Source organism: Rhinolophus sinicus, linkage group LG03 (assembly GCF_036562045.2).
Source record: "Rhinolophus sinicus isolate RSC01 linkage group LG03, ASM3656204v1, whole genome shotgun sequence".
NCBI lineage: Eukaryota > Metazoa > Chordata > Mammalia > Chiroptera > Rhinolophidae > Rhinolophus > Rhinolophus sinicus.
Window position 1 is genome coordinate 112,504,284 of NC_133753.1, and position 22,817 is coordinate 112,527,100.

The 22,817-nt window shown below is 45.5% G+C and overlaps 1 protein-coding gene across 2 annotated transcripts in view; it reads left to right on the forward strand.

Moving 5' to 3' along the window:
- MARCHF3 (membrane associated ring-CH-type finger 3) overlaps positions 1 to 8,684 on the forward strand; it is a 143,854-nt gene extending 135,170 nt beyond the window's left edge. For both annotated transcript variants that reach the window (XM_074328546.1, XM_019732388.2), the window contains exon 5: positions 3,628 to 8,684. In XM_074328546.1, the coding sequence (XP_074184647.1) occupies positions 3,628 to 3,786 (159 nt within the window). In that variant the 3' untranslated portion in view covers positions 3,787 to 8,684. The remainder of the gene's footprint in view (positions 1 to 3,627) is intronic.
- Positions 8,685 to 22,817: the final 14,133 nt, after the last annotated feature.

Below are 22,817 nucleotides of genomic sequence, written 5' to 3' on the forward strand. Positions count from 1 at the left end.
CCACTCCGAGAGCTCAAGAGAAGGGTGCCCGGGAACGTCACTGTTTCTGTCACAGACCATCTGAAGTCCATGGACAGACACCGAGAGAGAAAAATGAGAACTGAGGCCACATGAAGTGATAAGAAATTGTCCCAGTGGAGTTCACATGAGCCCCAGGTTAGAGGTGCAAGAATGGAGGCTCCGCAGTGCAGTGACCACAGAAGCCCGTCCGTGCAGTTGGTCCCTGGGGCAACCCGTGCCCAGCACAGAAACTTCAGTTCAAGCACAGAATGACATGAACGAGCCATCCACAGCCTCTGGCTGACTCTCCGCCCTGAGGGTTAATAATGGTGTATATTCTCGTTACAAAGGGGGAAAACCTCCCCTAGAATACTGTCCCCACGAGGTTCACTGTGGAAGCGCCCAGGGCAGCCTGAGGCTGTCCGCTGTGATCCCCGCTGGGCATTTCTCCGCCCGCGGCTGATGTCCTCCTTTCACTGCCCTCTTCTCTTGCACGGGCAACCGGAGGTCAGAGAGCTGGGCCCGTTACTGGGAAGGGAACTGACAAGGCCCTGGATCCATCCGTGTGTTTCACCCAGTCACACCATAACCTCCCGGGAGAAATGGCAGAATACAAATATGTAATGAGAAGATTCCCCAAAGCCTGCGGCGACTTTACACCAAATCTTGGGCCAAGTGGATCACGTCCCTGCCTCTCCTGTTCCCTGCTTGTGACCACAACGCTTTGTACACGCCTTGGCTTCCACACCGTAGGAAGAGAATAGCCTCTGGGTGAAGAAATGAATGCACTTCAAGAAACCCATCCCATGAGGGGTCGTTTCATTTCAATAGTGGCCCCGCGCTCTTTTCTTCCTCCTTTCTCCTTAAAACTTTGGGAATTTCAGTCATACCTCAACAAAATCCCCAACGTTACTACGCTGTGGCTTCTTTTTGGTTTATGCTTAGTTTTCCCTCACTGCTTCATTCCTCTACATCAAACCTCCTTTTTTCCCTCTTTTATTCCATTGCGGGGAGGGGGTGTCTTGGAGCTCCTAGAGACGGGAGCCGGCGTTAATCCACAGTGGTCCCTTCTGCCCCAGGCCCAACTTCCTTTGTTTTCCCTGATACAGAGTCCTCTTCATATGATGCTTTTTTCGTATTGATTGGATTTGCCTGCGGACTGTGGTCGTTAACAGCAATTAAGGTAGATTAATGCATAATAAGATCTCATTTGTTTGTCTGAACAAATGGGCTGATTTTTGTTTTTCCTGCCAAGGAACCCGGAGACCTACTAAGTCACTGACTCCCTCGGTGCTTCTCAGGCTGGAATGTACGGGGCCACCACCTGGGGATCTTGTTAAAACGCACACTCTGATTCCTGAGGTCTGGGCTGAGCCCAGAATTCCAAGCAAGGCTCTAAAGAAAATAGTCAAACCTCTCCCCCCACCCCACCCCCAGTTTCTTGTATTGAAGAAGGAATATCACAAAATTATCCTTTTCTTTCCCATATTTAACACGGGCCAAGAACACAAACGCCTACGTGAGGCACTGTACTAAGTGCATTATCTCAGGTATCATTATTCACATGTTACAAACTAGGGAACTGAAACTTGGAGGCCGCAAACAACCCTCCGAAAGTTACAGGGCCCCCTGTGGAGAGTGGGGAGTCAGGCGCCGTGTGTCTGGCCCAGAGCCCGAGGCCCGCTCCCTACCCTGTGAGGGGCCGCCCGCCAGCACCCACAGCCAACCTGTCTGCTTACCAGTGCCGAGCAGAGCGGCTTGTTAACAGCGTGGATGACGGGACTCGTGCTTTGAAATCCAGCTCTCCTGTGCTGTTTCCAGTTTCCAGGCTTCTCACTGCCAAAGCTCTTCATTAGTACTTCTCTGTGTTCCGCCTCTTCCCTGCCCTTGGCCCTGAACAGCAAGCCTTCCAACCTGCCCCTCTCACTTTCATGAGTAGCACCAAGCAGCAGCAAGACAGAATAGACAGAAGAGAATCAAGCTTGAAAGAAGGAAGGAAGGAAGGAAGGAAGGAAGGAAGGAAGGAAGGAAGGAAGGAAGGAAGGAAGGAAGGAAGGAAGGAAAGACCATGATTTGCTTTGGCATGTTCAGGGCCCTTTGGAGAAAAGCACATCTGTGTGAGTTTGAAAGCTTATATTTTCATACCCAAATCTCTCTGGCACTCAGCCTGGCATTTGCTTTCTAGCTTCAGAAATTTGAGCGAGCGGCCTTGAATTTCATGATCCTGCCATAGAGACTAAGAAGCTCTTTCTGATCAAGGGCCTGCACTCTCCCCTACTTGTAGAAACGCTGAGCTCAAACCATCGGGTCAGCCCACTCTCTGACCACCATGGACCTGTACCAGGGTCACCACAATGCCCCCACCCCAGGTGGCTGAACAGCCCATACTTGGATAATTTGTCAACCTAAGTCCATGGATAATTTGGCACCTTCCTTCCCAGCACTTATCTGGTCATCTGCATGCACTCAAATTGGATCCCACCCCCATTTTTCAAGGCAGTTTGTACATCTTCAGAAGTACAGATGAAACTCTGAATTTCCTGAGCGGTCCTTCAATGCTTTACGCCAGCCTTCTCCAAAACGAACCACACATGTTATCCTCTCACTCCAGCGTATTTACCTGAGAAGCAAGCACTTTGGGGGCACAGTTGTGTCACAATTAACCATGAGTTTGCCACTCGCACTGCCATGTATCATATAAGAGAGGCTTAAGTCCGAAGCAGTGTTACAATTAGAAAGCATAGTCTATTTCTTCACTCATCCATTCACTCCACAAACTCCACTGAGCAACTTCCCAGGTCCAGACCCTGTGACAGGTGCAGGGCATGCAAAGGTGACTACAAGCCCTGCTCTCAGGATGCTTCAGTGCCAGGAGACAGAGAAACAAGTACACTGACACGGCAATTGATGCCATGCTGACATGGGCACAAGGCACTGTGGCTCAGGGAGGACTGGGCAGGGGAGTTGGTGCCCAAGCCAAAGCTTCCCCCCAGGAGCCCTAGAATGCTGGAGCCAGAGGCAGTTGGGGATCACTCACCAGGGACACCCAGTACAGTTGTGAAGGTTGTCCACTGCACAGTATGAAGGGTCCCTTCCTACATAGTGTGAATGAAGTCCTTTGATTTGTGCAATATGCAACTTGCACAAGGGTATAGGAAGCCCTAGCATCCCTCTCATTGAACAGAGAGAAACCTGAGGACCAGAAAGGCACATTGCCTGGTCCCACAGTTGGGCCAGGGCTGGTGCTGTACCCACTCCGCCCACTGCTTCCAGCCAACCATCTTCATCAATGAGGATTTGAGGCCTAAACACCACTACCCCCAAAATAAACCCAAACTCAGAAGGATTCTCCTTTCCTATTGATATCCAGACTTTATCCATGATGAGGAGGAATGAAGAAGCCTCTCCAGGAGCCCTGCCTGTGTGTCCACACACGGGTGTTCTTTGCTTGATGCCCGGTCTGCCAGCACTCAGCTGCTTGCAGGAGCAGTCTTACCCAGGGCCCCAGCCCCGTGCTACTGCTGCCAGCTGTTTGGCGCTGTTTGAAATGACATGTTTGTTTTTTGGATTGATTATCGGCTTCTGCTTACCTGAAACCTTCCCTTATTTTTCCTCTCCTAACCCCAGGTGTCATTTAGGTACCACTGTCGATTGTACAACGAATGGCGTCGGACCAATCAAAGGGTGATTCTCCTCATTCCAAAGTCTGTCAACATACCTTCTAACCAGCAGTCCTTGCTGGGCCTCCATTCTGTCAAGAGGAACTCAAAGGAGACCATTGTTTGACATCTGTGTGGTTGGTTGGTTGATTCGTTGTTTGGGTTTGGAAGTTTCTGCACTGGGGCCATGCACTGAGCCACCCCCAAACCTTTCCTTAAGCCCGTGGGTCTGAGAACATTCAGAGCCGTGTTAGCTCACCACCCTCAGCAACCAACTCTGCCAGAAGAAAGAAAATGCTGTTGAACTTCAAATCATGGATGCTGCAATCATATGATATTTGCTAAGCTGCCAAACATGTTCATTTAGCAGATACTGTATGGAATTTTCTTAACACCTCTTTAACATATGAGGAAGGTTGTCCTGCCAAGGATGCAATTCAATTCTTCCTTTTTTATTACTATTTCAAATATATACATATATATACATATATATATTAAACCTAGATGATAATCAAAATTGAAAAGCCAATGTTAAAACTGGTTTCTTGGTTTGGATGGATTTTGTTTGGGTTCCTTTATTTGTTTCTGGTTTCTACTGTAGATTCTTTGGGGTCATTTGATAGCTTGAGTGGTCTTTTTCATCTCTTTCATGTCCCTTACTCAACGGGACAGCATAACAGCTGCAGAACAAGTCATATTTGAAGGGTGTTTTGTACTAAACGTCATTTAATTATTCAGATTTTAAAGGGGGAAAAAAGGTATGGCAGCTCTCCCCATAGTGCGCTGTTTATTTAAATTTCATTAAGGAGGAAAAAAAAAAATTATGGTGAGACGCACGCTCCTTTCAACTTGTTTGGTACTGACAGCTGATAGAAGCTATTTTCTAATAATAAACATCCAGTGTGTGAAAGACAAACCCCACTGATTGCGATACTCTTTTTTTAAATCCTAAAACCTATGAAGTTTCCCAAAGTAGATTTTAAACAGAAAAAGAGGAAAAAGGTTGGGGTCCTTTCTCCCATCTCATTTGGAGCTTGTCTTCATCGTGCATTCGCAGTGACTTGGAAGATCGTTAGACGTTTCTAGGAACCCTGGACCTGTTTTGCATATCAATTAGCATTCCCATCGCCCTATTGGATTTCCAGCTTGGCAGGTAGATGTGGCCAACAAGCCTGTCCTAGCGCTCTAGGACCCCTTTGTCTGAGTTTCAAAACACGGCGCCGCACACAGTGTCTTCCTCCCACCATGAGCCAGTTCTGTCGCAGGCTGACACAGACTTTTTCTAAGGGCTCCCTGCCCCTCTTTCATCTATCGCAGCGTAAAGGATATAAACTGCATCCTGCATCTGTGTGTCCATTGAAGCCCGGGAGCAGATGTGTCGTCTGAAGAAAGCACTCGCTGGGGTCGGGGCTCAGGCGCCCGCCCACCCACCCATGGCCAGCAGGAGAAGGCGGAGCGCAGCTTTGGGAAATGCTTACAATATGGATATCTGGAACATGACCCACATTCTGACTATTCCTCCAGCATCTGCCTTATGCTCCCCAAGTGGGAGAGCAGCAAGTGCAAAAGGAACAGGCAGTGAGGAGGGTAGCGATTTTTGTCTGCAGATTGTTCAAGCTGATGCAGGTGTGGCCTTTGTCTCCAGAGCCCGCCCCTCACAGACTGCGCCCTGCGCCGCCTGGGGAGGGAAACAGCTGCACTGCTCTCCGCTGCAACACTCAGAGGTGCTTTATGGCTTGTGACAATAGATTTCCTCCTCACACGCTTCCCTTCGACACTTCAATTCCAGTAATATACGTCTCAGTCCTTCTGTTTACTCAGCCCTGCTCACCCCTCTGGGCTGTCATTAGCTGCACCACTATCAACCGTTTCTTAATTGACCTTTTTAAATTGCTGGACGCCACTGGCTGCACGCAGCTGTCACACATTAAATTTCCAGAGCCAAGAGTCCAACTTGGTAGCTGGTGAATTGCAGCCCTGTAATATAGTTGATAAATGAGGTCCACCCAGCCTCGGTCCCTGTGCTAGGTTAACCAGTGACACCTCTCAACTGAATGGCACAAACCCTCATCAGAGGACCATACCCTTTCTCCTCCCTGCTTCCATGAATTAAGGAAGCAACAGATTCAGGCATCATTTCCTGTTGCGGTTGGTTGGACTGCAGAGAATTCCTGCTGTCTCGTTTCAAAGGATGAGACATAATGATGCAAAATATCAAAAACAGGCCAGTTTCCGGAAGTGCTAGGCTTCTGCACTGGGAAGGTTGGCACGTTAGTGCTATGCCCGTGCCACACCTCTTTCCCCCACATTCGCATCCCCACCCTGGGAAATAAAACAGAGTCCAGATGTGAGGAGCGCGTGGCATGTGGGGTGGTGGGCAGGACATGCCTGGTAGCCAAGAGTAGCATCAGTGCCTCCCTTCCCAGGCCACCAGCTCGGAGCTCCTTGTAAGAGACTGAGCTCCATCAGCACCAGGGCCCATCTGGGGTTTGGAGGACGTTTCATCCCCTCTTGGCCCTTCAACCTGAGGTGGTTCAAGGTGAGAGAGTCCAGGGAACTACAGCATATGCACAAGGCACCAGCCGGAGGGCAGGGGACAGGTGCAGGCAATGGTCCAGGCTCTGCCTCTGTCACCACACCAGGCTACATCTACCTGGAAGAAGGGGTGCCCTTTGCTAACTGGCACAGAGGGGCTGCATGGGGCAGCAGCAGTCCTGCTAGCCTTGTGCTATCTTTCTTCTTGAAAGATCGAAAATGAAGCAGGGAAAGGAACGACAAGGGGCAGGTAAAAGGTCTTGGTGGTTCACTGCTTCCCTCCCGCCAGCTTCTTACACAGTCCTGTCATCCGTGCTCCTTGCCATTTCCCGTCCTAACTAAACATTTTTCTTGAGACTATTAGGTGGAAACAAATGTGTGTCACGGTGAAGCCTGAGGGGGGAACGAAGAACTGAAACAAGTCCAGCGTGCTCTTGCCTGCCTGCGTGTGTGCGCGTGTGTGTTCCTGCGTGTTCTTGTCTGGGGGACAGAAAACATGAGCGTTCACACTAACTCTACAGCTCCTCAGAGAACCGAGCAGAAGCTCAGATGAGCTGTAAAACCCAATTAAGGAAAAATAAATGGCATGACTCAAAAGTTACTTGTATTTGTCTTTCATGTCCTGGTCTCCCTTCCCCGTGCCCTGAGAGCCCTGGATTGTCACTTGCAGCTGGGCTACAGTCACAGTCATTTCATTTTCGGTGAAAGTAACTCATCTGGGGGCATGGAGGGACCAAAGGAGGAAATGGAAGGGAAAAGCAGCCTGGCTGCCTGCGCTTCAGCCCGGGGCCAGCGGAAGGGTGCATGCCATCGCCAGGCCTTCCGCTCTTGGCACCAGCCTCCGTCTGACCCGGGTCTGCTGGGCCTTTCCCAACTGCACACAGCCTATGGAGCACCATGGCACCCACAAAAACTTTCTCTTCAGCCTGCCCTTACCATGGAGTGTCCCACGGCCGAAAGAAACCGAGGAGGAAAGATACCTGGGAAGGGAAATGGGCGCAAGCTTCTTTTCTATTTTTACCGGATGCTCCCAGAACTTACCTGAAGATGAGCCACACAGCTTATAGCCTTAGTGCTGGATGAAAAACGCAGGTTGTGACTCTGAAGCCTTACGTGGGATTGGGAGGTGGGCCAGCAAGTGGGACGGGGTTCAGGATCATTTTCGGCTGACAGGTTGAAACCAGGATGGACCTGGCTGGAGGCCATCCCTCCCACCAAAGCACACAGGATCTAAGCAGGCTGCCAGCAGCGTGGGGCAGGTGCTGTGGAGCTTGGACTCTGAGAAGTCAGCAGTCCCAGGCGATGCCTCGTCAACTGCAGACCCTCTCCAAAATGGGTGGCTTCTGCAGAAATGCGTGGGCTAGTACGTTCTCCAATCCACCCCTTTTGGCTTTACAAAAGTCTCTGTGTCTAGGAGTTAGCTTTGGGACATACTGCCTTTCCCTTGTTTACTTCTTCTGGGGTGATTGTGGCTCTGCCTCCCAGTGCGACAGAGCAGGAGAGAACCAGCCATGACAGACGACCTGGGTTTGAACCTGGCTCTGCCATGTCTCAGCTGCTGATTGCACACAAGTGACCCCCCCCACACACACACACACACATCTAAGCCTCAGTCTTTGCCTCTGTAAAATAGGATAACCTACCTCAGACAGTTCCTGCAAGGTTTGTAAGGCTTAGCTCCCAGTAGTTCATGAATGAATGAATGGTGCCCCTTCCTTCCACTCACTGTTGCTAATGTCTGGGTTATTTTGCCTTAGTTTGGGTTTTGACAAACAGCTTTGATAAATGACGTGAAAGACCATAACCAAATAGTTTTAAATCCTTTTCAAAAAGAAAAGGGATTCGTTTTAAACAATCAACTGACATTTATTGAGTACACTGTGCTTGAGAGTAAAAAGAACCGTAAGAGACCCTTCTGGGGGTTGACATGACAGAGGGATTGAGATCTTTGAATTATGTGTAGATTTCAATTATCCTTGCATTTCCTGATACTGGAGCTTATGGCTAATTGAGAAGTCATCACAGATTTTTAAAATTTGCTAGATATGGATCTAGAGCTACAGAGGAAAACAAATATAGCCCATCCATTGTCTGTGCTCCCCAAAATGAGGGACTCATGAGTCACGGAGCTCACACTTCCAGTGCCTTCCTGAATACTGGGCACAAAAACAACAGAAAAAGATTGGCTCGGGTTGGCCTGCTTCATTTTGAGAAACTCTCCTTTTTGAACACACTTTTCATCTATTGGGTCTTAGTTACTCTGTCAAGGAAACGAATATATAGACTCTATTAGAGGTTTTATTTTTATCTTATTTGTGGATACCAGATGCAAAGAATTGGGTTAATCACACATTTTAGTCCATGACACAATTACTATCACCATCAGACTATATAGGCCCTGTTCTTCTTTATTCCACAAGTATGTACATAGTGCCAGACACTTCCCATGAGCCATGCACTAGTCAGCACTTTGAAAACTACCTCCTTTAATCCTCAACAACGACTCCATCTATTGCCGCCTAACAAACCACCCCAAAGTTTAGTGTCTACAACATCCATTTTCTTGCATCTCACTATTCTATGGGTTGGCAAGGGCTCAGCTGCACAGTCCATGAGCGGTCCTCTTCTGGTAGCATCTGGGTGTCCCAAACAGTCCGATGGCTCAGGCGCGCTTCCTATGCCCTCTCTCTCCAAAGGCATCTCAGCTTCAAGGGCCCCTCTCTTTCCATGATGGCTCAGGGTTCCAAGAGGGGAAGAAGCTTCTGTGGTGCTTAAAGCCTGGGCTTGGAAGGCCCAGAGTGACTTCCTCAAATTCGATTGGTCGACTTAGTCAGAGGCCCCGCCTCTTGATGGGAGGAGCCGCTTGCCAATAAGAGGGAGAGGCAGAATTGTTTGGGGACATCTTTGGAGATTAGCTGCCAGACCCTTTTTTTGGATGGGGAAGCTTGAAAAGAGAGGTTAAGTTACTTGCTCAAGGTTGCAGCTATTATCGTAAGGGGCAGAGCCAGGATTCAGACCCAGGCTCTGGAGTTCCTGCTCTTAACTGTGGTTATATGCTACGGTGCCTCTCAACTTCTAGTTTTGTTTTCCCCTTCATACCTAATCTCCACTCTTATTTCCCTTCTTCATGAGGCACCCACTCTAATATGTTTGATATATAAACAGAATATGTATATATCTTTGCATCGTTCTGAGTGTATGCCTTAATTTGCACGAAAGTGATTATGCTGTAAATCTCATTCTTCCCCCCTACCCCAATTAACACTGTTTTTAAGATCTATGTTCCTGCATGTGTTCACTGCTTCTAATGGCTGCTTCCATTTCACTTTTCCACTTTCTTAATGTTACCTCCAACTCCCTGATACAGTGCTGTGGACATCGTCACACTCTCTCCTTATAGTCCTGCTGGAGAGTTCGTCTGGACCAGTATCCATCAGGGGCAATGCTGGGCTATAGCATGTTGGCATATGTAATTACATCCCCCACCCCTAGTGGTGGCTGAGTAGTCCAGTTTCTCCACATCCTTTCCTATACTAGCTATTACTTATTTGTTCATTTTTAGACAATCTGACAGCATAAACCTATGTCTTATTGTTTATATCTGTTCAAATTCACACTTCTCTATTTTTCCTATTGGGTTGACTAGTCTCCCTAGTCGATTGGTTGTGTTGCAAAGTCCCCCATTTGTTCAACTCTCTCAATTTTGTCTATGGTATACTTTGTTAAACAGAAATCCTTCATCGTGACATAGTCAAATCTGTTTTGTTTTTTTTCATGTACTATGGGCAGTCTTATTTAAATTTTAGAAGTATTTTCTCATCCTAACATCACAAAGATAGTCTCCCATATTTTCTTCCTTTAGCTTTATGGTTTTATGTGTCACCCTTAGCCCTTTAATCTATCCAGAGTTCACCTCTGTATATGATATAAGATAGGAATCCAGCTTTATCTCCACAAGGGAGGCAGTTTTCCATCACCATGTACTAAACGATCTCCCCTTTCTTCATTCATTTTTGGTGTCACCTGTATCACTATCCACTTCCATATAAACATGGGTCTGTTTTTGCATAGTCAGCCCATGGAGTTGGTCTATTTGTCCATTTCTGCACTACCTCACTGTTTTTCTTATTATGGCTTCATAGTGTGTTTCAATAGCTAGTGGAACGAACAACTCCTCCCCAATCCCCTGCCAACTTCACTCTGCTTTTGTTCAAAATTGGCTTAGTTATTTGTGGTCAAGCTATTGACCACAAATTCATATCCTTGTCTATGAATTGTAGAATCGTTTTATTAAGTCATTTGAAAGGTCTTTATGGAATATTGATTGGAATTCTAGTGACTGCATACATTAATTTCATGAAATCTGACAGTTTTACAATGTTTAGCAATCCCATATGATGATCAGAATAACACCATTTATTCAGGGGTTCTTTGTGTCCTAAAATAGAGTTTTAATCATTGTCAATAAAATTCTTATGCATCCTTCATTACATTTTTAAATAGTTTATAGTTGTGTTGCTATTGTACATGACATTTTCAATTATTGTCTACTTTCTAGTTGGTTAGTGCTGGCATAGAGGAACCCTTGCTATCCTGTCCTAGCACCTTTGCTGAACTCTGGATTAGTTCTTGGAGTTTGTTGATCCCCTTCTAAGCCTGTTCTTTCCTGTCTCAGTGCAGTGGCCAGTGCTCCAGGACTCGCCAACTGTCGCCATGCTACACAGCAGGCTTATCGGCTGGTTTCACAATCTTAACACGGGTTTCTCCACCATTGATATTTACCATACATTTTTTAATATATAATTTCATTGAGTTATCTGTTTCTCTTCTATTTCTAGCACTCTGTGAGTTTTTACATTTTTTAAAATAACATACTTAATTAGTAATAACAATTAAATATAATTAGCAATAATAATAAGAGCTTTGCATGACTTTCTACTTTAATCCATGTAGTAAGACGCACTACTGTCGAACCATTCTCTTATTCCTGGTTATAAATCTTAAGGTTTTTCTGTATCCTCTCTGTATTTATAATGAAAATGAAGAGTTCACACATATACCAATTGCAATTCAATGCCACAGAGTTCCAAGTTCTTTTTTTCATTTTCATTTTGTTATAGCTCTCTTTCCTACCATGAGAAACCTGGCTTTCCTTGTCCTTAATTTATTTACCTATTTCATCAATCTCTCTGCACGTAACCCATCTCTTGTCCCCACAGCCATCCCCTCCTGTGTAGCTGTCCCCCTCACCATTTTCTGGCACTGATACCCATGCCAGGCCACCCCTCTGTGGGGACGCCCACCTCATCCCAGCCAGATCCTGGTACAGCCAGTGGGTGTTTCTCACCTTCATTCAGTCTGCACTTATTTCCTTCTTCATGGTGTTTTATTAACATCCTCTTCTTCTATTCGTTTGTCTAGACAGTCTGAATTAATGGTATATCTCATTAATCTTTTTAAAGAATAAGGTTAGAACTTTCTTAATCTCTTTCTCTCATCCTCTTTTGTCCTCTATTTCATTGATTTTTAGCCTTATCTTTTTAAATTTATTAAATTTATTGGGGGTGACATTGATTAGTAAAATTACATAGGTTTCAAGAGTACAATTCTATAATACATCATCTATATCTCACATTGTGCATTAACCACCCAGAGTCAGGGCTCCTTCCATCACCATAGATTTGACAGCCTTATCTGTATTATTGCTTTCCTTCTTCCTTTTTTTTTCAATTCATTCTTGTTTCAGTCTCTTTTTTTTGTTTTTTGGATAAGTGGTTTAGAACTATAAATTCCCTCTAAGTACTACTTTATCTTCCACAATTTTTGAAAATTTTCAGTGTTCAAATTTTGTTCTTAGTATTTTTAAATTTCTCTTACGTTTCTTTCTTTAACCCAGGAGTCATTTGCAGTGAGTTTTTTAGCTTTCAGCTAATGAGCATGGGGTGGGGAGTGTTATTCTTTTGTTTTGTACTTCAATTATTTATTATTACATTATGGTAAAAAAAACAAACAACTATAGTCTTGATGATATTGAGTCTTTGAAATTATGGCATTTTTTGTGGCTTAATACATGGTTAATTTTTGCAAACATATGTACCTGTGTGTATATAAAAATAAACTGCCATATATTAATTTTGAAGTTCATAATTTCTTATCTTTGCTTTTTTTCATGCTTGATCTGTCAGTTTCTGAGAGGGGCATATAAAATTTCTGACTACAGTTGTTGATTTATTCATTTCTCCTTTTAGTACTATTGGTAGCTGCTTTGTGTGAGGCAATATTTATAAATTTATCTTTATCATTATATGTTCTGGATATATTGTTCCTCTTAACAAATAATATTCTGCTTGTCCATTTTGATGTTTTAATATTCTCTTTTGTCTGAATTATTAATAAACATTTCTGCATCCTTTTATGTCTCCTGTAGACAGCATACTGCTAAATATTCTTTTTAAAATTTAACCTGAAAATCTCTATCTTCGGATTGGTGAGTTTAAGCCATTCATATTTATTTTATTATTATGTTGGGTCTTAATTCTACATCTTATTTCATGTCTCATTTTTTTCCCTTGTGATCTCATATTCTCCTGGGAATCTTGACTACCTTGGCTAGTGTTGTGTACACACCATGGGGGCGAACTAGCGGAGAGGGTGGGCCACACACCTGGGGAGGGAGAGTCTCTGGTGCTGCCATTTAGACTTAGCCACTCTCCACTTAAGCAAGTGACCCACCCCTTGGGTACATCCCCATAGCTCTATCTTGATACTATTTTTTAAGTCCTGTCTGCATGGATTGTCACCAGCTTGCCTTTGAAGCACAGAGGGCTGGGGAGGGGGAAACTGCATGGCTGACAGATCTGCCTGCACACATATTCTAGGCACCTACCCTCTTGTAGATGGAATGCAGCCCTAATGTTACCCCACTGACCTGGTGGCACTGGGCTGGCACTGCTCCTCTCTGTTTTTTCGGATGTGATGAAGCAGGCAATGATCCATCCAAAAGTACTATATAGGAGAGAGAAAAGGACACGACACCCCCCCCCCCCCAATACTTGTCCCCACGGTGTGGCATGCAGACCTCCACCCACACCTTTGGTAGCCTGTGTGTTTCTTATATTCTTTTCTCAGATCCTCCACCCATTCTCTCACTTCTTTTGCACTTCCAGGGATGACGGGGGAGGGGCAGGGGAGTCAAGAGTCAGGGTAATTTTGCCACCCTATCTGCCATCTCAAAAAGTCCTTCTCGGAGCCCTGGCATTGCTGTGGGGGACAGAGCCTAGAAGGAAACCCACATCCTTGTACCTGGTGCCCCAACTCCATTCAGCCACTTTACCTCTCTTTATGGAGTGGGGATCTGGTTGAAGTCTGTCGGGTCCTTTCTTATTCTAAAAATCTTGCTAACCTCATCTGGCCCTCTGGCTCTTAGGGACCCTGTGTTTGCAAAGGACAATGAAGTGCTTGGCAGGAAAGGATTTGTGCTGTGTGGGTCTGTCCTGTATAAAAATGACTAACCACACACTCTCCTGGCACTGTCCCTCACCTCCCAGTTCCCAGAAAGGAGGCATCTGTGACTTTCAACCCAGCTGCAAATAAGTAACACCTAGTAGACATATGAACTGCATTTTATTCTCAGAAAGGGCTTACAGGCTGCTGACATTAGGATTTTTATTAAGTCAATCTTGAGATTTGAGAGAGAAAACATCTGAGAGCTGCTGTGAGGGCAACTCTGCAGAACACCCATCACAGACTAGCCAGTGCCACTGAGGCCCCTCGAGGCCAGGGAGGCGGCAGAGAGGCCTGCAATGAGGACACCCCCAGTGATGGGCAAGTGGCATTATTTTACAGTATAACAATTAGAATTATGTTTTCCTGCACTTTAAACAGGAAGCTCAAACTTGCTTTTGGGTAATTTGCAAATAAATTTGCTAACATACATATGTACTCCTACAGAGCTCAAAAATGTCACTGGCTTTTCTCCTTCATTTACCTTCCTTTTCACTGTCCCTGCCTAGTACATGCAGGGCCAACCATATTTGATGCCTCTGATGCAGCAGCTGTCGGTGCCAGGCAGCACAGGACACCACTCAGAGCTTACCCTCTGTAGGGCCTCTCAGCACCTCGGGGTTACATGCAAACCTGACCCCAGACCCCGGAGACAGATTAAGGGGTGTGTATAGCAAGCGAGCTAAGACTCTCGTGTAGATCTATTCTGTGGCCTCTGTGACAGCACTGAGCTCGGTCGTTGTGGGCAATATCTTAAGCAAAATTAGCAATCCTAGGATAGGAGGTGTGTGCGTGAGGAGAAACTCCCAAAGGCACACACCATCCTGGAAGCAGTGGCGCAGCCCCTCTGGGCTCACACGACAATGCGTGGGACAGCTCTGGCTGGAGCCCTGCAGCATCCTTGCAAGTCCTGGGCCTGGACCTCCTGCCTCAGAAGCCTGTGCTGGCTGGTAAGGTGAGAAGAAAGAATCTAACATTCGGTAATAAACCTGCTTCAACCCAGATGAGAAGGGCTGGGAATCAGACTCAGGCAAGGTCTACAAAGACTAACAGACTTTCAAACACGCACCCAGGATACAACTTAAATAGGCTCCCACTAGACTAAGATGAAACTATCCGAGTGTCAAAAAGAATAACGACTACACTGAATTGTTATGCATCATCTGTGTTAAAATTCATGAGTTTATAATGATACTTAAAAAAAAACACAAAAAACACCTTAGATGGTGGAGTAGATAAACACTGGGCCTGCTTCCTTCCAGGAACACATTAAAATTACAACTAAATTATAGAACAATCAGCCTGGAGTGCTATCTGAAGCCTGGCTGAACAGAAGTGTTATAACTAAGGATATAACCTGGGCCTGTACTGGAGCCCTTCCCAAGGGGCCCCAGAAACAACATACTTGGAGGTTGGCTTCAGACCACGGCAGAGCACTGCCCAATTACCCCCACAAGTGGCACACACAAAGGGTGGTCTCAATAGGTACCAGATCCCACTGGGACAAATCGCACTCAGTGGAATAAGCCTCTCGCACAGCAGCACATAAGGTGTGGATGTGGCCAAACCCCACAGCCAGTCAGCCTAAGGTCAATCCCACCCACTGATGTGCCAATAGCAATCAAGGCTCAATTATAACAGGAGGGCACAGAACCTGCACAAGGGACACTCCTGGAGCATCCAGCTCAGGTGACCAGGGAGACTCTGCCACTGGGCACCATAGGACACCTACTACAAAAGGCCATCCATCTAAGCCTGGGAGACAGAGCAGATCTAACTAATACATAGAAACAAACACAGAGAGGCAGCCAAAATGAGGAAACAAAGAAATATGTCTCAAGTGAAAGAACAAGAGAAAACTCCAGGAAAAGAACTAAATGAAATGGAGGCAAGCAACCTACCAGAGAAGGAATTCAAAACAATGGTTATAAGGATGCTCAATGAATTTAAGGAAAATAGATGAACTCAGTGAGAACTTCAACAAAGAGATAGTAAACATAAAAAAGGACACAGAAACCATAAAAAAGAACCAGTCAGAAATGAAGAATACGATAACTGAAATGAAGACACTAGAAGGAATCACCAGCAAACTACAGGAAGTGGAAGATCAAATCAGTGATTTGGAAGATAAGGTAGCAGAAAACACCCAATCAGAACAGCAAAAAGAAAAAAGAATGGGAAAAAAAAAGAGGATAGTTTAAGAGACTTCTGGGACAACACCAAGCGTAACAACATTCGCATCATAGGGGTTACCAGAAAGAGAAGAGAGAAAGCAAGGGACTGAGAACCTAGTTGAAGAAATAATGACTGAAAACTTTCCTAACCTGGTGAAGGAAATGGACATACAAGCCCAGAAAGTGCAGAGTCCCAAACAAGATGAACCCAAATAGGCCCACACCAAGGCACATCATAATTAAAATAGCAAAGGTTAAAGACAAAGAGAATCCTAAAAGCAGCAAGAGAAAAGCAACTCCCATATAAGGGAGCTCCCATAAGGCTGTCAGCTGATTTCTCAACAGAAACTTTGTAGGCCAGAAGGGATTGACACAAAATATTCATTGTGATGGAAAGGACCTACAATCAAGACTATTCAAGGGTATCATTTAAAATCGAAGGACAGATAAAGAGCTTCCCAGACAAGAAAAAACTAAAGGAGTTTACCAACAAACCAGTATTACAAGGAATCTTAGAGGGACTTCTTTAAGATGGAAAAATAAAATAAAAATTACGAATGAAATGGCAATAGCTACATATCTATCAACAATTACTTTTAATGCAAATGGATTAAATGCTCCAATCAAAAGACATAGGAGGGATGAATGGTTAACAAAAGAAACCTTTACATCTGCTGCCTACAAGACTCATTTCAGATAGAAAGACACACACACACACAGAAAGTAAAGGGATGGAAAACAATATTTCATGAAACTGGAAATTTAAAAAAACCAAAAATGCTGGGGTAACAATACTTATACCAGACAAAGCAGACTTTAAAACAAAGACTATAAAAAGAGAGAAAGAAGGATCCAGTAATCCCACTTTAGGGTATTTAGCTGAAGATATTCAAAATGCTACATCGAGGGGATGTGTGCATCCATTATGTTCATTGCAGCATTGTTTACCATGGCCAAGATATAGAGGCAGTGTGTGTGTCCATCAATGGATAGAGAGGACGTGGTACATAAATACAATGGAATATTGCTCGGCCATGGAAGGCAATGGGTTCTTGCCATCTGTGGCAGCATAGGTGGACCTGGAGGGTGTTGTGCTGAGTGGAGTGTCAGACAGAGAAAGACAGATGCAATGTGATCTTGCTTATATGGGGAGTCTAAGAACAAAATTAACAAACAAAACAGAGACTCATAGCTACAGAAAACATTTTAATGGTTGCCAGATGGGAGGAGGGTTGGGGGTGTGGGTGAAAAAGCGGAAGGTATTAAGACGTACAGATTGGTTGTTTCAAAGTATTCATGGGGATACAGGGCATAGCATATGAATATGGTCAATGATACGGTAATAACTATGTATGGTCCCAGGTGGGTACTACTCAGGGGGATCACTTCTTAAATTATAAAAATATCTAACCACTATGCTGTACACCTGAAATTAATATAAAATAATATTTAATGTCAATTGTAATTGAAAATTTTAAAAAGGGGAGCAAAGGTGAAGAGGAATAAGAGGTCCAAATTTCCAGGTATGAAACAATTAAGTTATGGGGGTGTAATAATCAATAATACTGTGATAGCATAGTATGGTGTCAGATGGTTGCGGGACTTATCATGGTGATCACTTTAGGTAAATAAATGTTGAATAACTATGGTGTACCCCTGAAACTAATATTATATTGTACGTTAGCTAGGTTTTTAATAAAAATCTTCTAAAAAACCAAAACCTCACCAGTCAGTCACCTTTGGACATGCTAAAGAACCAAATCATTATTCTGATACCTGCTTCAAAAACCTATCTGGTGGTGCACTGTACCTTGGGGTATAATTTATGAAAGAACGTTCTTCAGGGAAGACTTACACATGTAGAAATAATGTGGATCTAAATGAAATAATCCATCTGCCTAATGGTCATTAACAGACGCTAACACCATTAGCTGATGGGGAACTTTATAATGGAAGAATAGACCCTCACCACCTATACCTACAGATCAATCTTGACAAAAATGAGAAAAGCTGACATTATGTCCCTCTTGATGTGATACAATAGGAAGTACACAGAGACACCCAGGAGCTATTCTTGCTGAGAAACTGAACCTGAGTCTGACCAAGCACTGCTGTCATTTGTAGGCACGAGTGGGACAAAGAAATTGTTAAATGACGCCACCAGCAGGGCTTCTCAACAGCAGCCCTATCACCATTTAGGGCTGGATAATTCATTTGGAAAACTTATAAACATAGGAACAAATGTAACATGTGGACCTTGTTTGGATTCTGATTGAGGAAAACAAAATGTAAAAAAAAAAAAAAAAAAAAGGAAATCATGACACTAGCAGAGAAGAAAAAAACCCTATGACCTGATAAGACTGGAAGGTGCCGGTGAGGCTGTCCCCGGTCACAGTCGTACTGCTGAGATGAGGCTTCCCACCACCCTCTGGGAACACCAAGGAGGAATGGCCACAAACTGCCCTGAAGCCCCCAACTCTCTACTTCGAGAATGCGTGTGGGTGCACTGACACACGCCTAGCTGTGGTTTGGGAGGCGGTGGGGTGGGGTACAGCAGTGACAGGGGTTCAGCATGCTCTGTGTTCTCTCTGCATGTCATGAGGTGAATCCGGGAAATCCAGTAGGTGCTCAGCTTGCCAGCATAGCTGCCCAGGGGCAGGGAGGTCTGCCTGACAGGACTCCCCAGCCCTAGATCATAAGTCGTCCCGACTGTTCAGTACTGGTCCAGTGCCCTTGGCAGGCAGGCAGAGGGGCCACTTCAAGGGCACATCCTCTGTGATCCATCCCAACACGGGACAAGGAGAGTGGGCCCCAGGGCCTAACAGAGATGTGCTACCCAAAGGATGAAAAGAGAAAGCTTTGTGAGTTAAACCCCTCTGTGATCCAAAATGAATTAAAAATATCTAGACAGAGGACCAAAAATGGGATGGTTCTTCTCCTTGAGGAAAACTTACCAATTTAAGAAGTTATTCTGAATCTGAAAATACACCCCACATACACACACACACACGTGCGTGCGTGCACATTAAAGAACTCCTGACACACACACACACACACACCCTTATAAAAACTCTTTGACAGGCCAACTCTTTATCGTAAATATCAGCAGACCTCAAGGTGAAGTCCTCCGAAACCCCTTTGTCGCCTCTCTTCCCCCTCCCATGCCCCGAATTAAGTTCAGTACCACTCAAGAAAGAAACATCTGGGAGCAGGGTTGCTTGTGGAGAAAGAATGAGACAGCCAGTGTGGGAAGCAACAGGGAGGACTCGGGGAAGAAGTGCTGAGTGCCCTGCTGGCGCCAGGGGATTGGAGACGAGCAGAGGACACATCTGTCTCCAGAACTTCCTGGTCGCTCTTCTGAACTTAACAGAGGTCACCAGCCCCAGATGGGGACAATTTGCCATATGATACAAATTAATTAACGGGTAGCACATATGGTCACTCTCCTGCTCCTCCCATCTTCTTGGAACTGAATGAGCCCCTTCACACAACAGCCTCTGGAAACCTGTCAGTATCCTTGTTTCCCCCAGAGCCAGTGTCAGTGGCATTAACTTGTTTCCCAATTATAACCATCCAGTCAGTCATGTCCGGTCAGCCATTGCCTACCAGTCTGTTGAAGAGAACACACTGAAAAACAAATTGCTTAATAGCAAGGCACCCTGTGGTACCCCATTACAGATCTGCTCTCGTTACTTAGGATTCACAACCAAGGATGACAAAAGCACCCTACGGCTTTCCTTTATTTCATAATTCAGTGTTTGCCAACCTTCCATCATTCACTTTGAGAAAGAGCTGCCAAAGATGCATAGTGATTTCTAGCAACCTGGGTGGGGAGAAGGGCATCCACCCTGGCTGGTGCCAGAGGCTTTGGCTGGTGACAGACCCTTCAAGCTCCTTCCCCAGCTGAAGGCTTGAATTAATCTATAAATAAAAACCTGAAATCCACCTATCGCCGTTATCAAGGACAGCGCGATCCTGTCATCTCAGTTCCAGGATCAAGCACAGCGTCCATGTTCAGCATTTGTGCCGAGCACCACGGGAGGACAGCTCCGATTCGGTGGCATGCAGGCCCCGAGCACGATGAGAGCACCAAGGAGGATGGCCGACCGGCACAAGCCAGATGTTCTCAGTGTTTGGGTCCCAGTGGAAAACTCGGAAGTGATTGCCAAACGTGTTCCAGAAATCCTCTTATTTCCCGTTGGAGCGCTGAGCACACCGAGCACCTCAACAGTCACTGTCATCTTTGGTTTGAAACAACAGGGGCAAAAGCAGCAGTGTGGCCAACCTGTCACAAGTACTGACAGAGTTCCCAAATGCCTCCCTTCTGTCAGAAAAAGAGATCCAACAGGGGCTAGGCACGTCCACAGGGTGGGCACAAACCCCGTGACTGAAATGTTTGAATGATGTGGAACACATCCTACGGTGGAGACCACGCCAGGGGAGAGCTGGCATTGGTCTAAAACGGAGAAATCCAAGTGCTCGTTCCAGAGCATCTAACTGGAAACCAGTCGTCTTCCCTCAATAGAATATTCGATTTTCAAAGGGAAAAAAGCAGAACTTGCTCTTCATCACACTGAGCGTTGCTTTACAAGTCTCCAGCCGAGTGCAGGGTGGGAGTGGGGGTGCATTATGAGCCCCTCTCAGGTATGGGTTTCTCTTTGCAGGTAACACGCACGCTGAGTCCATCTTTGGGCAGCTTTAGACCCAGACTCAGAATTTCCAGGTGCTTCCAGGTTCCAGCCCAAGTCCCATCAGTGACAGCAGACACGGGCACATCTCTGAGAACCTCAGGACCCTGAATTCCACCCAGCTTGGCTGGGTGAAGAACACGATAGACCTCGGCAAGCTCCCTTCCACTGACACACTCCATCCAACCTGGACCCTTGAATGGAGTGCCTGTGAATGTCGAGTCCAGGACCAGTGAGGACACCAGGGAAACAGGCTGGGCTGCATGCAGGCCTGTGGTGCCTGCTGTTGCCCACATGGATTCCCCCAGGAATCTGATCACTCCGGCCCGTCCTCCACCTGCACAAGTGCACCCTCCCTGGCTGGGGTTTGGACAGATTGATCCAGGGCCAGCACAGAATGGCCCTTAGGACCACCTGCTGTATCCCTTAGCTAATACTACTCGAGGTGGTGATCAGTTTTCAATAAACTCAAATAATCCTAATAGGAAGTCAAAGAATTTGAACAAAGTGTAATCACACTTGTCACGACTTGTGGGGGTTTCTGCAGCTGAGCTCTTCCAAGGCTGTCATCTTGGAAACTCTGCCTCCAACTAGACAAATCCTTCCTAACGGCCATTTCCCATAAGAGACCGGTTGCCCCTGAAGCCTGCTCGGTGTGGTGCCTTCCTTTTAGAAACGCACTTAGCACGGCTGTAGGTTTCCGGATTTGTGTGGCTATTTGATTGATGCCCGCACTGAGCTGTAAGCTCCATCGTGGTCAGGATGAGATTTCCTTTTACTCAACATTTTGCCAATGCCTGGTACACAGCATGGCATTTAGTTAAGTGCTTGATAAATATTTGTTGAATTCATATTTATTCATGACATGAGTAAAATGCGATGCTTCCAGTCGTCTCAATAGCCTTCCTTGTTTAACCATTCAATTGACCAGGAGAAATGTTAACTCTGACCGTTTTCACTTGTAGACTTCCTTACATATAGTACTAACAGCAGCGAACAACCCTGTCATTTCATCAGTCTCGCCTTCCTTCCCAGTTCCCCTAATCAAAAAATTTGAAGTAATCATTAGTTTAAAATTCCTATTTACTTATTTAAACCTACGATTATATATTGGCATAATCTTTCCACATGATCTAATCTAATTCTCCCATCAATTCTCAGTAACAGGACTTTTAGTCTCAATGTACAGATAAGCAAACCGAGAAGCAGGAATGTTAGCCTTTTCAGGCTCACACCACTAAGTGACGGCAACTTAGTGTCCTAGCTGCTGCTCTTATCAGCGGCTTCCCATTCACAGAGCTAGTTCAAAGGCAAAAGCAGGGCTGCTCTTCAGTCTATCTGCAGCCTGTCTACGGAGAAGGCCCATCTGCGTGGGAAAGTACAAGTTTGGGACATAACCCATGGCTACTTGGCATGTTTTTTAAGGAAGGGTTAATTATCATTAAAAAAAAAAAATTTTTTAACGTCCTTTGTAATTAATCAGAGCTGAATCACCAGTTCCAATAATTCCTGTTATTCATAGTCTTCCTGCACTGCCCACTAGGATAACTGGGTGTGTGTGCTTGGGTCATTTTTAACAATTCCCAGATACATGTTGCTTCACTGAAGCCCAACCTGCTTTCGACGGCTTGTCTGGTCCTCCACCCCCATTTAGCTTATCTAACACTGACTACCCCCCACAGGAGACTTAAATCAGAATGCTTCATTACCTCCCTGATGTCAGGCGAAGTGCGTCCAGAAACAGCCCGCTCGGGAAAGGGCAGTGTGCAGGCGGCTCTGTCAGAAATGCAGTGGGAGCTCGGCTGTGGAGGCGCAAGGCCTTGCCCACTCTGGACTCAGTCACGTCTCTAGGGGCTGAGAGGCACAAATCGCCTCATCTACATGAAAGCCTTTTCTAAACCGCACCGTGCAAATCGTATTTATTACATTTGCCGTTAATTTGAAGAACATTTGAAACAACAAAGATTTAAAATAGGGATTTGGGGATTATCTGACAGTTGAAATTGTTCCCATTCATTTGGACAATGAATAGCAGGACCATTTCATTTGTAAGTGATTTTCAGACAGCTACCCAGGATAGCGGAATAGGCATAGCTGTCAAAGATACAGACCTGTGTGATCAGACCGAGTTCTCAAGAAAACAACTGGGTCCCCGACCTTGAGCTTCCTGCTGCTTGGCTGCACAGTGCCTGGCAAACCAAATCCACCCCACCCCCCCATGAATGGCTGAAGGAATGACTGAGTGAATAAATGACAAC